Below are 18164 nucleotides of genomic sequence, written 5' to 3'. Positions count from 1 at the left end.
TGACCTTTTCTGTAAGTATCTGAATAAAAGTTATAACAGCATACTTGCCATGCTCTATACACAGAGTGGAGAAGTTAACTGAGTTCTATAGCTAAGTTTGCAACTGAAAATGAAACTCACCTGCATTCCAGGTTTGTTCATTTGTGACGCCAAGTTCATTGGTTCCCTTTCCAGTGCTTGCAACATTCGGAACATGTCAACGGTTAATTCACTGAACTTTACCTGCAAAAGGAACAGTGTCATCATGAACGCATCCTGTTCAGCAGGGTGGAAATGGGTACTCTGCTTTCTAGGGACTACCCAGGTATGATCTTTGAACTATGTACTGAAATATCTAAACATGCCCAACATTAGTTAAGATGCTTGGAACCACTCTGCTGACGTGGAAAAGTTTAGAGGCGAGATATGAAAGGCACTTGACTGCAATCTTAGCTGAAGACAGAAAATTTCACCCAGTGCCTTCGGAAAGGCATCCAGCTATTGTATCACCTGTGATGTGAACGGCACATAACAAGCAATGCAACAGATCAGGTTTTTCCAGACAGACTGTTCCCATAGGAGACACAGCACTACCACATTTTAAATGCACACAACTGGCTTTGGGTATCGGATAGATGAGCTCATTCTTAGCTGGCATAATGACTGCAAGTGATGATAAAGACATGTGACAATAGGCTAATATGAAGAAGTCACTTACCTTGCACTAAGCTGAGTTTGAGCAGCTTTGTTCCTCTGGGTGCTCTGCCATAGGACATACCTCTATGCCCCTGGCTAAAGAATGCAAAACACCTTGTGCAGGGCTTCACCTAGCATTACCTAGTGCCTCCAGACAAGGGCATGTAAGAGGAACAGGCCTGCCATCACCCAGCTCCTTCTCGACTGCGAAGCAGGGAGCCACAGCTCAGGGAAAGAGATGGAGCATCCATAGGGACGAAACACATCTTGAACTTAAAGTTACTGAAAGGGAACTAACCTCTCCTTCAGAAATGTGTCCCTACAGGTGCTCTACCATGGGAGACCCCCCCCCAGCAGTATCTCAACAAGATGATCAGTCCAAGACAGTTCAGAGGACCATCAAAGGTGGCATCATCCCTGAAAGCAGGTAAGATGGCACGATGCTTGGTAAAGGCATGAACAGAAGATCAAATTGCAGTACTACAAATTTGTTATGGGAAGGTCATTCAGGAGAGCTGAAGATGTGGACTGAGCTTTAGTGGACTCTGTGGTCACTCCATGAACAGGCTACATCCCAGCAGATTCATAAACAGGTTAAAAAAGCAACTCAAAACCAATTTCAAGGGCCAGACTGGCAATCAGTTGTCCCTTCCTCCTCTGTGCAAAGCATACAAATAACTGTGAGAGGCCCAAAAAGTCTCAGTCCTGTCCGGACACAAGGTGATGCCTAGTGTATGTACACTGGCCTCCTCTCTGGAAGCATAAGGATTCCAGTAAAATACTGTTAGGTGGATCTCTTGATTAACAGGATATTCCAAAGAGACCTTAAGGAAGAAGCAAGGATACAACGCAGCAGAACCAAATTTATGTAGAATGTTGTAAATGGCGCATCTGCCATAAAGCACCAAGATCTCTCATGTCTAAGTGAAATGATGACTAGAAAGACTGAAGTCTTGAAGAAGTAGCAGAAGAGCAAACAGGTAGTCATCAGTTCAAACAGGGTTTTCCAATTAAAAATTCCCTCCTAGGGACGGACCATACAGGGGAAACAAATCACATAAGCTCTTGAGGCTGTTATGGAGTGAACAAACCATGTTCTTAGATTGAAGGTTAAGGGACTCAGAGCAGGGTCCCAGAGTTCTGTGACAGGAGATTCTTCATGAGAGAAAGTCTGGGATGTGCTGCTACAAAGAGGTTAAAGGAGGATCAAGTACCGCCCCCGTCCTGGCCTAGACAGTGCTACAGAAATAACCCTCCCTTTCCTGTTGCAATTTAAGCGAAATCTTAAGGATCAGAGGTAGAGATCAGTAAAGCAGATAGCAGAATACAGGGCCATAGTGTTATCAGCGCAGCTTCTGGCCTTCTACTGATTCATATGTAATTAAGTCTCCTGTTTTGAGTCCACACAGCTTGTTTTACATTGGAAACAGCTACCTTCCCTCATATTTGGTCATAGATTTTGAAGCATTAGATTAGTGATGATCAATAATTTCTGATATAGTATTTCTGAAATGTAAGCAATACGATTTTCTTCACCTGTAAGTCATAGGGTTTATACAATACAGTAATTTGTATTCAATCAGTTGATTCAATTACTTATCTGAGGTTCAGACCCCCTTCACTAACAGCATCTCCCCTCACTTTTATGTAAATATACTTTCATCACCTCACCAACCTAGCTGACAGGCAAATATACATTTGCCTAAAACAGACTGGGGTTAAAGGTGTTTGGCAAGCAATGCATCAGAACATAATTCTAGCCCATTTTTATAACTTAGTACGCACCAGTGAGCTAGTTTTCTAGTGATATGTTACTTGCTAGTTATTGGGCACGCATGTGTGGTCCAATGAGTAGGTCTGGCAACAGCTGCTGACCCAGCATGAATCACCTCTGGGTCTCTCTGTCAAACCCCCAATGAGTTGCTGCCATATCATCCACCGGAGCAGAAAAGGCTGTGAATCAGACATGGGAAAACTGCTATGCCCCACTGATGTACATGAGCCACTGCTGCTTAGTCAGTCCTTCAGGGCAGGGAGGAAAGAGTCTGTTGGCACAGAAGAGCTTGGACCTTTTGTGGATGGTCATCTTCAACCACATTCTGCACCTCTCTGGAGACCAGAATATTCCCCATAACCACAGTTAGGTCCGCAGCACTAGGGGCAATCTGGAGGGAGGTTTTAGCTATAAACTGTCCCCCTGAAAGACTATCTGAAATAGTTTCTTCTGGTCCTGTAGGAGATGTTGAAAAAAAATGCGAGAACTTCGTATATATATTAAAATCATATTTTGCCACAGGGCTTGGCAGTTTGTCACGTGAAATTGGAGAGATCCTGAGAAACAACTTTTTCTACTCAGGAGGTCTAAACGTTTCACTCCTTATAGCAAAGGAAGAGTCTGAAGCATGTTTGGTATATCTCTCATTAGCTGCATCCACCACTAGGGAATTGGGGAGGAGGAGGAAAAAACACTCCATCTCCTTGCTCCTGTACAGATGGGCTGGCTATTAGCAAGTGTTTGCTGGACTCTGCAAATAGGCGATAGTCTCATTGACTGAGAAAGCTATTTTCCTGAAAAGTGCTATTCAGAATGTCTAGTGAGTGCAGAGTGTCCTGCACCAAAAGGACTTGTGTCAGACACAATGAAACAAAGGAAACACTAAGAATAGATACATTTAAGAAAGGTGGGAAGCTGAGAATCAGCAGACATGCAGTCTCTCTCAATCTGCAGCTGACTGACAAAGAACTGACTGGCTGAGGGTCCAGGCTGCTTTTGGAGGCACAAGGAGCTGCTTTGCGCAGCATAGTCCTGCAGGCATTGCTTTGCATTCTCTAGTCAAGAGCACTCAGATGCAAGCACATCTTATTACGGCATACCCACAGGGACATGAACTCCAAAGAACAGAACAGTTTGCCAAATTCTCAGCTAATATACAGCCACTTGACATCACTGAAGATTTTATATTTACCCTCTTTTGGGCTTGGCAATTTCATTTAGTAGAATCAGGGGGGAAAAAAAGTTTTTAACTCCAGCTGAAGACGGAACATGCAAGTAATTCCTTCTAGTCTCCTTTACCTGATTATTGCAATTCCCAATAATTAACACATCCGCAAGAGTGAGCTGTCCAACAATCATTCCCTGTTCCAGCAGCGGGGCCCCTGTTTCAGTCAGTCGGTTGGACGTGATCACAATGGTATTGTCATCATTTAAAACCATCACAGGATCTGCCTGGAACAATAACCAGCACAGTGCATGAATTCCAAGGGATCCTAGAAGGTGCATGCCCACAGAACATAAGGTCCCCTTTGCTTATCACTTATAACGTACCATAACTGAAATGAACACTCCTTTTTTTTGTCTTAATAATTTGCCTTTTCTAGCCTAAGACCACGGAGAAATTCCAGCTCAGGAAAGGTACTACTTCTCTTAGGCATTAGAAGGAATTATCTTGGCTATCTAAACACACACATTTGTGTTGTAGCTCTTTAAGTGCAGTTAGGAGGAAGTATCCATGCAGGATAAGACAGAGACTTAGCATCCCAGAATCGGGGTAACAAAATTCACTAACACAATCTCAGCAGGCAATCCATATGCAGCCCAGGCAGATAACTCACAACACTTTTACATGGCAGAAAAATCCTGCATTATTTACATTTTCCCTCTTTCATGGAGAGAAATAAAGAAACAAGTCAACAGTAGTTTAGCACTTCAATCCAGTAATGTATAAATATTGGGTATGGCTCATGGTACACACGTATGTGCATGAATGTTGTAGAAATGGAAGAGAGCAGGAAGAGGTCTCCTATTTTAGAGGAAAAAAAAATTCTCAATTTTCTTTGTAGGAAGACTTCAAATGGGCAATATTACAGCTATGCCAAGACATGCTGTCAGTGTAACTGCCAAGATTATATTGTATTTTCCATTACATATTGCTTATGCATTGCCAAAATAATATGCCAGTACTACAACCATTAAAATATGTTTATTTGGAAGTTACTAATAATATAGTCAGAATGTCAGCAAATTGCACCAGCAGGTGTCCCACAAAGACTGGCCTGGAGTTGGCAGACCTTCTATACTAGTTACATTCCTGATGGTTGAGTTCTGATCCCATTGTCCCTTGATTACCAGGTGTAGAAGGGAAGAGGTGGGTTGCTGGGAGACAGAAGTTCACCTCATACTTCCACTCCCTTTAATTCTGTGTTGCTTGAGTGGATCTGATACTGAAGTCACAGGTGTCTCATCAGCTTCTGCAGCTCAAGTACTGCAAAACATTTCACCAGCAACCAGGGGAAAGGTGTTGCACGCCTGCACACAAGACTGTTACTTACTAGCTTGCTCCCCATGGCCAGGCCTCAGAGAGCAGTTTGCAGTGGAGAGTTTCCATGCGTTACTTTTAAAGCAGGAGCTGTGAAGGATGCTTTCAAACAAACTGCAGAGAACAAGGTTTCCTCCACGCTCACCTCAACAAAAGCTGCCACCTCTTGAAGAACCAGATTCCACTCCACCTGGTCTTCAGTGTTGAAGCGGTGAGTGTAATCTTCAATTTCATCAGATAATTCCTGAAGTAAACATTCCAAACAAAGAGGAACAACGAAAACTCTTTTGAAATTTAAGGCAGCCAAGTCTCACAAATAAAGCAGCCTAAGTACTTTAGGGATGAGACATCTAAGCTGCAGAGCCAACAGCCCACCTAGATCCCATGGCAAGACAGGAGCAAGGCCTGGCTTTGCACCCAGAAGGGGCAGGGCCTACTCCTGTCGCAATTAACACTGCTCAGACCACAGTGCTGGCTCATCCTAGCCCCTCAAGCTGCACAAAGCAGCACTGGTGGCCAGAACTCCAGATCTCTTTGAAGGATCAAGGCCTGGTGCAACTGCCCCCTTTGCACTGCCATCAGCAGGCCTGCATGTAAGCAATCTAATTATAGACAATTTATTGTCACTCCCCACATGACCATACCCAACATGGAACATGCCCAAGTTGCTGCACACATTGGCCAAGTTCAGGAGTCAGGGCTCCTGGTACCCTCACTTGGCAATCTCGGAACACAAATACCTTTCACATAGCCCCTAGAGTATGGGGTGGCATTCATTTCAGATACAAATTAACTGGCACACTTGTGCAAAGCTATCAGACTGGTTACTGTAAATTCTTGCTATCAGGTTCTCACTCACATCTAAGGTTACAGATAACTATTAACAAGCTCTGGAAGTAAATGGTCTGCCCTTTCCCTCTGCCTCCTCTACTAGCTCATGCTGTGCAGCTCTTTGGTGTCTGTCCCACTGGACCCAGGCACGTCAAGAGACATGCCGCGTATATAAAACTGCCAACCCCAGGATATGGCTTGCAATAGTACAGACAGATTCTTGGGCAAGTCTAGCATTCCTATTGTTACTCGTTGGACAGCAAGACTGTCGTCAGGAACAACGTCTAGCTCCAGGCCCCTCTGCCTACTGGGATGTTTTCCCTTAATGGAAACCAACATGTTACTGGAACTTAACATTTTAGCCAAACACAATAATAAAGTAGTTTGGTCCAGGATAGTCCCTTAACTCCAAATACACTGAAGATCCACTCCTGTTTGATAACAAACCTTGGTCTGTATCATAATCCCTGTCTACTGTTCCCCAAAGTTTAAAGCAGTTCTGAAAGAGTCAGTCTTTCCTTCACCCTGTCAGGCATGCACACAGATTCAATACCTTTCCTTTCCCTTCATGTCTCAAGCCTTTCCCAGTCTTGTTTCTGGAAATGCACACTAGATTCTTTCCATTGCAAGAAACAACTCAGAGACTTAGAGCACCAGATTAGAAAGGAACAGAGCACTGTGCTGAACAGAAGGGCTAAGAAAAAATGGGGGAGATTTCATGAAGAGGGAGGGTCCTGGAGACTTCTGAGATCAGAGAGATGTGGGAGCTACAAGTCTGGGAGGAGAGGGGTGTACAAGGCTAAAAAGAAAAGACCTATAAAGCATTCAGACAGCTGAAAAGAGTGTGAAAGTCACATCTACACTGCGTAAGTTTTATCCAGACCCAACTTCCTGAGATCTCCCTTTCACCAATGGCAAAACTACTTGTTTAGTAAAGTACCTGGGGCATTTCATCTACAGTACATGATGCACAGAACACCAAACATGTCAGGAAGTTCATCCCACCACAGCCCTCAAGGCCCCAGGTTTAATTAAAGGTGTAAGATTAACAGGAACAGCAGCAGCTGAGATCTTATGTGCAAGATTCTAGCTGAAAGAGACATCTCCTGAATGCTGTAATATTCCACTACCTGCGGGAAGAACTGGTCTGCATAATTAGTGGCTTGTATTGCATGGACATGTACACTTTGCACCATCCTCATATCACTAGTTTACCTTTACAAGATCCTTCACAACATCCATTTTGTTGAGCAAAAGACAAACCACTATAAACCTTGCATAATAACGCAGCTTCTTAACCACCAGTTCAGGCCTGAAGAATAAAAAGAAAAAACACTAATGCAATAGTTGTATAAAATGACCATGCCAACCCTAACAAGATTTCAAGCAGCCCAGGGGGTGCTCTAATTCAGAGGGGCTGGAAATCATGCCTAATGGGCCCCACGTCTCAACTAAGCATCAGCAGAGCTCTGTGCTGCCTCCCACACATCCCCTGCTCAAACGCAGGATGTGTGCAACTGGTGCAGGAGCTGGCTCAACTGGATTTCTGCCAGCTTATGATCAGAACTTGGCTCCTTTGTGTTAGCTAACAACATATCACAAATGAGATACTCTGACGCATTCTGTCAAACCATCAGAGAACAAAACAATGCAACCTGCAGAGGTTTAATATGTCCTATAATGGCTTATCACATTTTCACTGTTGTAAAATAGATCTGCCCCAATATTTTAAGGGGATGTCTCTGCCAATGACATCAAGTCTGAAGCAGCTCAGGTAACCAGATCAGAAGTGGGAAGATTCCCCATGGAAAAACAAGCTAGATCTGAGGCCAACAACAAAGGACACTAAAATGGTTGACTAGTCTAGCTTCAGACTTCCAGTGGGTATACCTCTACAGGGCAGGGGGAAATCAGTGAGTCCCTTCTCTGCAAACCAAGTCTGAAGTTCCTGAGTGGCTGTAACAAACCTGACAAGTAATTCTGTACTGCAGTGATCATCAGTATAAAAAAAATTCTTCCTCAAAAAGCAACCTAAATCAGTCTTATACAATTCTAATAGGACAGAGGCCTGATCTCCCAGGCAGAACCTCCTGAAGTCAGTGTCTGTTCATACCAGCTCCTCGTAGTCTCTCTTGGGAGCCTGAAGTGATAGAAACACTTCATAGCACTATTGAATAAACCCTGCTCAGGAGTGCTCCCCAACGGAGCACACTTCTCATCACTTTCTGGAATAGTCAATGGACGGGGAGCACCACATTACTCTCGTCAGGTATGCAAAGGCTGCTAAACTGTCAACACCATGGCACCTGGGAGATGTTTCACGTAACTATGAAGAAACTTGTTATATTTCCTATTTTGTTTCTGGGTGAGCAAGTTCATTTCCCAGATCTAGAGCACTATGGAGGTAATTCCCTGGGACTACACAGCTAAAAAGGGCTGGGAAGGACACAAATGAGCATCTAAATGTTTCCCTTGCTGCTCAACCCAAACTACTAATCCCTCTAGTCTCCAGACACGGCTGGTGGTTCTACAACAGTGAGCTTAATCAGGATTGTTAGGATTAAAGACTTCCTGCAGAGAGCTGCTCTGACCCATTATTTTCCCTTAATCATGGTTTACAATTCAAGGCTGCTTCTTGCTCACTGCTGTAATCCTAAAAAAGGCAAGATGTTGGTGCAGTCATACCTGTCCTCTTTGTTGACTTGGGAGTAATACGATCTCTGTCTAATTGCTGAATAGAAGGAGAAGGCCTCATTCAGGTAGCTGGTTTCAGAGGTGCGCAGACTGTGAGAGAAACGTATTACCTCACTGCTCCATATAAAAAAAACTTCTGCCATCCCACCCCCACCACTAACACACACTCTTCAGTGAGTATCACATGAGTTTCCAAATCCTAGCACATGACTGAAGGCAATTCCAGAGCTTCAATTTTACCTCAGACAGTTTAAGGAACTAGCTAACAACAAAGATCACATGACAGTACCTCATGCCCATACACAGTGGTGACAGTGAACAGGGAACCACAGTTTAAAATCCCAAACCAGTAACTAAAATCAACCTGCAGAGTCAGAGGCGACAGGTACTGACATCTTTGGTGTGACCCTTGAGGTAAACAGGCAGAGCTTTTAGCAGTGTCAAAAGACTCCAGCAGAATAATACTGAGCATGAGGGTCACCTTTGGGATCCACTTTATGATTCTCTAAGGAATCTTCTTTGGCCACAAAAGGTGTGAGTGGTCCTTCCAGGGGCCTTCTTGTACCACACCTGAGGGCATGTCTACACCAGAAACTTAAGTCAATCTACAGTAATTAGTGTGGTGGTTCACACCCTTAACACCCTCCTTATGTCGGTGGTGCACATCCTCACGAGTGCTTCCTCGGACTTAAGAGAGAGAGTGTGGGGGGCAAAGAGCCTGGACAATGGGAGTCTGGGCAGCTGCTGGTCTGGCACAAGAATTACACTTGGGCCGGGGCTACACTAGCACCCCTCTTTCGAAAGGGGGATGATAATGAGCCACTTCGGCAGATGCTAATGAGGCACTGCCAGGCATATACAGCACCTCATTAGCATAATGGCATCCATGCGTGTTTCAAAAGTGCCACTTTCAAAACGCGTGCCGCTGGTGTAGATGGGGTTTTTTCAAAAGGACCCCCCAGATTTCGAAAGCCCCTTCTTCCCAAAACCGTCTATACCAGCGGTGCGTGTTTCGAAAGCGGCACTTTCAAAATGCACGCAGCCGCCATTATGCTAATGAGGCACTGCATACGCATGGCAGCGCCTCAACAGCATCTGCTGAAGTGGTTCACTAGCATCCCCCTTTCGAACGGTGGGAGCTAGTATAGCTACTGCCTTGGAGATGAGTGGGCACAGTCTGGCTGGGAATGAGGAATCTGCAGCAGCTGGGCTCTAGCTGGAGACCCCAGACCTGTACTCGCTTTCTGGTCAATTTCATAGCTTCAGTATGAAAGCCAACAGCTGATGTGAGTAACTTAGTGTCTACCATGGCACTGCATCATCCAAATTATACAGAAATATGCCTCTCCTGGAGGATCCTAGCGTAACAGGGTCTGACACTGGAGGGCAGAAGGCTGTACTGTGTACGTTAATAATCGGATTGATGTAGCTGTTTCACGTTGACCTAACTCTGTAGTTTAGACCAAGCCCGAGTCACCTCTCAGCCCCATCCTTCACTGCTGGCCCAGGAAGGAAACTGATCCAGAACTACCACAATGTGCACAGCCTGGGGCCATGAGCAACACCACTTGTCCCCAGGACGCACAGCAACACATTCACTTACTAATAGTGGTAATAAAGCTGCCCAATCTTGGAGGCAATTTCCCCAATCTGCCACCGCTTCAGCCCATATCGATTGTCCAGTACTTGTCTATTTCAAGCAAGAGAAAAGGAAGAGTATTAATATATATTGCATGCATTTCCCTGAACAGCAACCCATCCAAACCGAAGTCAAGACAGGATTCTAAGACTAAATCCTGCTTGCCTTACTGAAGTGGGTATTCACAACAGCCCCCTAAGAGAAAGTTTTATACTCAAACATAGCGTTTATAAGACAGCTCTGGCTGAGTTGGGTACACATTAGAAATGAGACATGACCAGACAAGAGATTCCACAGCACCAGATAGTTTCCTTGCAAAAGAAAGTGCGACAGTTGTAAGGATCATTGTGTTTCATAAATAGTATGAAAGAGGTCACACTTACTCGATAACACACATTAGGGTAGCTACAAGTAAGATGCGAAAGGTCAGATCTTTTGTAGCAGCAGGACATTGCACCCATTCCACATGGGCACACAGGTGCACTGCAGAGAATCTCAGCAGATTTCACCATTGTGCATGTAAGCAGGCCAGGAAGTTGTATTTTTTAAAAAGTTACATAAAGAAAAGATTCTATGCAACATTCTTTGGTTTAAATTAAACTTTTCAGGGCAGGGACAGTCTCCCCCTAAGCAAGGACAGCAAAATTAGACCCCAAGTCCTGGTCTCTGGGCAATACCACAAGACAAAAAGAAACATCAAAAAATTATCTGAAAAGGGTTATCAGGACATTTCTTACCTATGCTGCTGTTGAAATTTCCAGAGTTTGGTGTAAACATCAAATGTTCGCCCAAAATAGGACTGCCACTGCTTCTGCCCATACTGAGGCAAATCTCTGCAACAGACAAATGCAGAGTAATGGCAGAACACATCAATACAGGATGTGAGCAGCAAACTCAGTAATAGACAGAATGGAGTTTTTGTTCAGGGGGGGCTTTTTAAAAACAAAAAAAACACATAAGAGAACTTGATATTCTATGACTAGTCCACGCTTGTATCATAGCGGCTATGAAGGTAAGTTCATGTTATGTCTCTGCACGTAGACCAGCTACAATACATTCAGAAGAGGCCCTGGGTTCAGGCTGCTGGCCACTACTTGGATAGAGAAGTTACTCACCTGTAATAACGATGGTTCTTCGAGATATGTCCCCGTGGGTGCTCCAAAATAGGTGTCGGGCTCGCCCGGCGCCGCAGATCGGAAATCTTCCAGCAGTTCCTCCTGGATCGCACATGCGCCGGCGCGCGCCGCCCCCCCTGCGCGCCCCCGGCCGTGTGCGCGATCCGGTCCCCGCCAGTTCCTTGACCAACCGCCTCGGATGCTCCTGAAAAACACTGTCTAATTTTTTTCAGGAGCATCCGAGGCGGTTGGTCAAGGAACTGGCGGGGACCGGATCGCGCACACGGCCGGGGGCGCGCAGGGGGGCGGCGAGCGCCGGCGCATGTGCCATCCAGGAGGAACTGCTGGAAGATTTCCGATCTGCGGCGCCGGGCGAGCCCGACACCTATTGTGGAGCACCCACGGGGACACATCTCGAAGAACCATCGTTACTACAGGTGAGTAAGTTCTCTTTCTTCTTCGAGTGGTCCCTGTGGGTGCTCCACAATAGGTGACTACCCAGCAGTAACCCAAGTGAGGAGGTGGGTAATCGGTTGATGTGCAGCTTGCCCCCGAGAGGACTGCTGTCGACAGACGGGTATCCTCTTCGAATACCCGAGGCAGGGCATAATGCTCGGCGGAGGTGTCGTAGGAAGACCAGGTCACCGCTCTACAGATGTCTTAACGCGATGCCCTTGAAGAAGGCTGTTGATGCCGCCACCGCCCTGGTGGAGTGAGCCCTGGGCGGGGCCAGCAAAGGAGTCTTTCGAAGTTTGAAGCACATTTTTATACAGGACACAATGTGCTTTGAGATTCTCCGTGAAGAGAGACCTTCTCCCTTTGACCCGGGAGCGAGAGAGACTAGAAGCCTGTCTGTTTTCCGGAAGGACTTACCTCTGTCTGTGTAGAAGGCCAACGACCTCCTCACATCCAGGAGATGCAGGCGTGCCTCCTTACCGGAGGTGTGAGGCTTCGGGTAAACGAGGGTAAAACTATTGGCTCTTTAAGATTGGACTCCAAAGAGACTTTTGGAGCAAAGGCTGGGTGCAGCCTTAAGGTTACCACCTCCTTTGAGAATACTGTGCAGTGCGGCGTTGCCATCACTGCCACGAGCTCACTCACCTTGCGGGCTGACGTAGCTGCAAGGAGGAAGGTTGTTTTTATCGTAAGGAGACGTAGGGGAACTGTGGCTAACGGTGCAAAAGGTGGACCCGATAGCGTGCTGAGCACCAAGTCCAAATTCCACAATGGTGGAAGCGGTTTCCGAGGGGGGGGTGCAGGTTTACCAGCCCCTTCAAGGACCTGGTAACGATAGGATGGGCAAATACTGTGGGCCCTCCCTCTGTACGCCGAAAGGTTGATATAGCGGCGAGGTGGACCTTTAGCGAGGATAGAGAAAAACCCGCCTCTCTTGAGGTCCAATAAGTATTCTAGTATTACAGGTATAGGGACGTCAAGGGGAGCTAACTGCTTGGCGGAACACCAGGCTGTGAATCGAGTCCATTTCTGCTTGTAAGTCCTCCTGGTGGAGGTCCTTTGGCTACATTCCAGGACTTGTTGTACTCCCTCCATACACGTGTTCTTTAAAGAGCTGAGCCATGGATTAGCCATGCTTGTAGGTGCAGACCCTGAGGGTGCGGGTGCACTATGGACTCCTGAGCCTGCGTGAGTAAGTCCGGTGCCACCGGCAGAGGGAGTGGTGGGCAGTCCAACATGCGCAAAAGCAAGGGAAGCCATTGCTGCCGATCCCAAGCAAGACTATGAGCATCATGCGAGCTCTCTCCCTTCTGGCTTTGTGCATGACCTTGTGGCAAACAGATTGATCTGGGGAAACCCCCATGTACGAAAAATGCGCCGTAGCAGATTGGAGCGGATCTGCCATTCGTGCGTGATTGCAAAGCGCCTGCTCAGCTGATCTGCTTTCACAGTGTGAGCACCCAGCAAGTACGAGGCTTTCAACGTTATGTTGTTGGCGATGCACCAATTCTACAATTGGACTGCTTCTGCAGATAGGGCACGGGATCGTGCTCCTCCTTGTCGATTTATGTAAAACATAGCGGAGGTATTGTCAGTATTGAATCCCGACTACTTTGCCACGTAGGTAATCTCGAAAATGTTTGCAGGCGTTGAACACTGCTCTGAGCTCCGGCATGGTTATGTGCAGTGTCTGTTCCGCAGGGGACCATAGCCCGTGCGTTACCTTGTCGCCAATGTGCGCTCCCCATCCTACGTGGGAGGCGTTGGTAGTAAGAAAAAAATAGAAATTTGTGGTTGGTGAAAAGGCACCCCCACTAGCAGATTCTCAGGGTTTTCCCACCACGCCAGGGATCTGCGCACCTCTGTTGTGGGCGACACCACCCTGTGGACAGTGTGGGATGCCGGTTTGTAAACGCTCACCAGCCAATGCTACAGGCTTGATATGTGCAACCTGGCATTCTGTACCACAAACGTTGCTGCCGCCGTATGGCCCAGCAGCTGGAGGCACGTTAAGACCGGCACCATGGGGCTGTATGTAATGACTTGCACCAGCGAAATGATTGTGCGGAAGCAAGCGTCGGGTAGGTACACCCTTGCTGTGATAGAGTTTATGCGTGCCCCTATGAACTCTATAGGTTGTGTGGGTTCGGACTTTGACTTTGCGAGGTTGATGACTAGGCCCAGCGAAGAAACGTGTCCGCTGTGACGCGTATCATGCGTGAAACCTCTGCCTTCGAGGTCCCTTTTAGCAGGCAGTCGCCCAGATATGGGAAAAATAAACACCCCCTGTCTGTGCAGGTAGGCTGATACCACCGCCAGGGTTTTGGTAAAGACTCTGGGGGCCGAGGAGAGGCCAAACGGAAGAACCCTGTGCTGGAAGCGCTCCTGGCCGACCGTGAAGCGGAGGAAGCATCTGTGTGCCGGGTGGATTGTTATATGAAAGTAAGCATCTCGTAAATCGAGTGCTGCAACCCAGTCTTCATCGTCCAGTGCCGTGAGTATCAAAGCAACTGTGATCATCCAAAACCGTTGCTTACGCAAGTAACTGTTGAGGCCCCGAAGATCTAAGATGGCCTCCAGGGTCCTGTTTTCTTCTCTGGTAGGAAGTAGTGTGAATAAAAACCTTCCCCTGGAATTATTCCGGCACTCTTTCCACCACCCCTATGAACAGAAGGTGAGTCACCTTCTGCTTGAGCCTCGCCTCGTGGCAGCGTCCCTGAGGTGAGGCCTGGTGGGAGGCTTCGTCGGTGGAAGCGACTGGGAGGGGATCGCGTAACCCGTGGCTATGATCTCCAGCACCCATATGTCTGTGGTGATCTTTTGCCATTGGGAGTGGAACGGTCTGAGGCAATGATGGAACATGAGATGAGAGTGGCATTGAGCGAGGGTATTGATAGTGCAGCCCCCGACCTACTCATCAAACTTGTTGCCTTTGGGCCTGACCCGAGGGCGTATGGCTTTGTTAAGAACGTCGCCTAGGAGTTCTGTACTGTTGCCGCTATTGATAGCGCCCTTGGCCGTAGCCCGTTGATATCGAGCACGCTGTGGTTGTAAGTGTAGCGTCTTTGCTGAGGGTAAAAGTTTTCCCTCCTGTATGGGGGAGTATAAATGCCCGAGGTTCTAAGTGTAGCTCTCGAGTCCTTACTGGGGTGAGGGACCGAGTCGGCTGAGTCCACAAACAGCTTTTGTGTATCAAAGGGAAGATCCACGATCTTCGCCTGTAGGTCCCTCGAGATACCCGACGTCTGGGGCCAGGATTCTCTATGCATGACCACTGCTGTAGCTGTTGAACGTGCCGCCGTGTCCGCCACGTCCACGGCAATCTGGACTCCCGTCCACGATGCTGCGTAGCCCTCATGAACCATCGCCTTGAACACCGGCTTTTTATCTTCCGGAAGTGAATCCATGAGGGGAGTAAGCCTGGAGTAATTATCAAAATTATGGTTTGCTAGGTGTGCCCATAATTTACCATTCTCAACAGCAGGATAGGAGAGGAATATACCTTCCTGCCAAACAGCTCTAGCTTCTTAGCATCTTTGTCCAATCCCCCGATTTGTACTGAGAAGCCTTTGACCTCTGCTGGGACAACCCGACCACCAAAGAATTTGGTTGTGGGTGACTGAAGAGGAACTCCATGCCCTTTGCCAGGACGAAGTACTTCTTATCCGCTGTCTTGTTGGTAGGCGGAACAGAGGCCGGAGTCTGCCATATGGTAGTGGCTGACTCCAGAATGGCTTCGTCCAGCAGAATAGCAATTTTGGATGAAGCCGGGGGTCTCAAATTTTTCAGGAGTTTGTGATGTTTCTCCTGCACCTCTGCCGTTTGAATGTCTTGCATGAAAGCCACCCTTCTAAACGGCTCCTGAAACTGTATAAAGTCATCCGGGGGAGAGACGTCCCCGGGGGCCATGGCCTCATCTGGGGAGGATGAGGAGGAACCACTAAGGTAAACCTCCCTCAAACCCTCGGGTTCCTGCGGTCGATGATACACTTGCTCGCTGGAGGATCGTGAAGGAAAGTCTTAGGGTTCTAAAATTAACTCCCCTTTAGACAACTGTGTTTCCGCCCCGATCGGGAGTGCCCACGGGGGTACTGAGCAGCCGGGGGTGGGGGACCTGCCCCTGGGTGTAGGCCTGTGGTTTTTCTGTGTCCAGCCTGATAAGGACGACCATGGCAGCACGGGCAAGGGTCCGGGGATGGAGACCTAGACCACTCACGGGGTGTGTACCCCCGATGTCTGGGAGAGCAAGACCTCCGCGACAACACAGACAGAGGTGAAACTGGCTTGTGATAGTACGCCAGGGGATCCAATCCCAGAAATGGTGACGGTGGCCCAAGCCAGGGTGACATTGGTTGGAGGAACGGAGAAGGAGGGTTTTTTTTGTTTTTGTTTTTTTTGTTTCTTTTTCCCCTGATGGGCCGGTGGAGACACAGGCCTTCAGTGCAGTGTGTGTATCACAGGGGAAGGGCTTGGTGCTAACAGCAGCGCAGCCCTGTCCAGAGATGGACTGAGGTGCCAGGTTTTTGATGTTGCCTTGCCCCTCCGCTGCGGGGCTGGCACCACCCCCTTCCGTGCCGGGTATCTCGGCCCCACTGTCAGTGCCGCGCTCAGCACCGTCAGCTGCGGTGCTGCGCGGGTATCCGCCTGCGGTGCCTGCAGGCTCCGTGCCTGGCAGCCCTGCACCGCTGTGCCGTGGGGGTCTGTGCCGCCTGTGATGGTGCCGCTGGTTCCGGCGCTTGCCTGGCTCATGCTCTAGGTGGCACGCGTGCTGGCTGTTGAATAATCGGAGGCTCAGCCTCTGCCACGTGCGCTGCCACGCTGCCGCTTGCCTGAGTATGCGGCTGGTGGCTGTGTGCTCCGCTCGTCCTGCTCGCTGCAAACGCATGGCAAGGATCGAGCCAGGGAGAGTTTCCTCTGTTTCTGCGCTGAGGGGGTCAGAGAGAAAAACTGCCCTCCTCTTATGCAACCCAGAGGGCCCTTCTGGGTGAGGCTTCTCCGGCAAGTCCGACTGGAGAGCCTTATCAACACGAGCATTTTACGCCTCATTGCTCTGTCCTTCCTGGCCCTGGCTGTGAGCTTAGCACAGTGAGAACGCGTCTGGGTAAGCTGTAATTCCCCCAGGTGTCGGATGCCTTCACTATGCCCCACGGAGGCCGGCATAACTTCACGGCATGACTCCCGCTTTTTAAAACCTGAAGAGGCCATTGTGGTGAGTCCTTTATCGTTAATAGGGTACTTAGCACTTAATCCGTGCCTTTCCACCCCAACTAGCGATCACCGGCCTGCGGGGTAGTGGGCGGCCTAAATGGCCTTCACGTCCGCTCTTCTCTTCTCCGCTCCTCTCTTTTTTCTTTTTTTTTTTTTTGCTGATATTCTTTGTCTTTGCTTTCTCTCTCTTTTTTTTTTTTTTTTGTTTAATAACCGAAACAACAAATTACACGTGGAAAAAACCCACTAAGTAATCTGACTCTGGCCTTAGCCTGAGTGGATTCCGTCTGCAGCTGATGGCGGTTGACAAGGAACTGGCGGGGACCGGATCGCGCACACGGCCGGGGGCGCGCAGGGGGCCGGCGCGCACTGGCACATGCGCGATCCAGGAGAAACTGCTGGAAGATTTCCGATCTGCGGCGCCGGGCAAGCCCGACACCTATTGTGGAGCACCCACGGGGACCACTCGACGAAGAATCTTATTTGCTACTGCACTGCAATGTTAGAGCAGGCGGTACTTTGCCAGGGAGACAACTCAAAACTGAGTCGTCATCAGTTTCCCAACTTTCATGAAGCAGCTTCTGCTCAGAGAGAGAGGCGTGCATTCCCCAACCCATTCTTCTGTTAACTCTTACCCTCAGGCAGAATTCTTTGGCTTCTGCGTAGACAGAGCCAGGCATTCCATTAACAACCAGAAATTTCCAGTGAGATGTGGCCAACACAGCCTGGATATTTGCTAAGGGTCAATTCATCACTCATTGAAAATCAAAGAAAAAGGATAGAGGAATGCAGATATCTGGTGCCTTGAAATGCCTGGCATCACCACCACCCACCTCAGACAATATACTCTACAAGGCAGAAGGAGGGGAGGCTGCTGAGAACGAGCATTCACCAGTCCTTGAGATAAAGCCTCTTGGGGACCAAGGCGGCAATTTTGCCACAGACAGCAAAGACTAATAGCAAAGAGCTGCCACAATTCTTCAAAACCACCTACACACTACTACCTCAAAAACACACTGCCTGGCACACTGCACATGCGTATCTGCACAAATGTACATGACTCCCAACACAACCCCCTCACAAATCAAACAACCAGCACGCACAATAACACCCCAAAAATCACTCCGAAGTCTAGAATGTCCATTGACTCAGTATGAAATAGCTTTTCCCATTACAAATACAGCAGAGAGCTTCTGCTACTCAGAATATCACTAGAATCGGTCTTCACTT

General features: G+C 48.0%; 1 protein-coding gene across 5 annotated transcripts in view; it reads right to left on the bottom strand.

Annotated features, from left to right (window-relative positions):
• Window positions 1-18164, bottom strand: part of SCAI (suppressor of cancer cell invasion) — a 106904-nt gene that overhangs the window by 25908 nt on the left and 62832 nt on the right. For all 5 annotated transcript variants that reach the window (XR_012648341.1, XM_075015394.1, XM_075015395.1 and 2 more), the window contains 7 exons: window positions 10893-10988; window positions 10120-10206; window positions 8508-8606; window positions 7038-7134; window positions 5137-5235; window positions 3749-3901; window positions 121-222 (listed from right to left, as the gene is read on the bottom strand). Coding sequence is in view for 4 of the 5 variants with exons in the window: in XM_075015394.1 (XP_074871495.1) it covers window positions 121-222; window positions 3749-3901; window positions 5137-5235; window positions 7038-7134; window positions 8508-8606; window positions 10120-10206; window positions 10893-10988 (733 nt within the window). In the remaining variant the exon portion in view is untranslated. The remainder of the gene's footprint in view (window positions 1-120; window positions 223-3748; window positions 3902-5136; window positions 5236-7037; window positions 7135-8507; window positions 8607-10119; window positions 10207-10892; window positions 10989-18164) is intronic.

Source organism: Carettochelys insculpta, chromosome 21 (genome assembly GCF_033958435.1).
Source record: "Carettochelys insculpta isolate YL-2023 chromosome 21, ASM3395843v1, whole genome shotgun sequence".
In the NCBI taxonomy this organism is placed as follows: Eukaryota; Metazoa; Chordata; order Testudines; family Carettochelyidae; genus Carettochelys; species Carettochelys insculpta.
The sequence above is the reverse complement of the archived record's forward strand: the minus strand, read 5'-3'. Positions and strand labels throughout refer to the sequence as shown.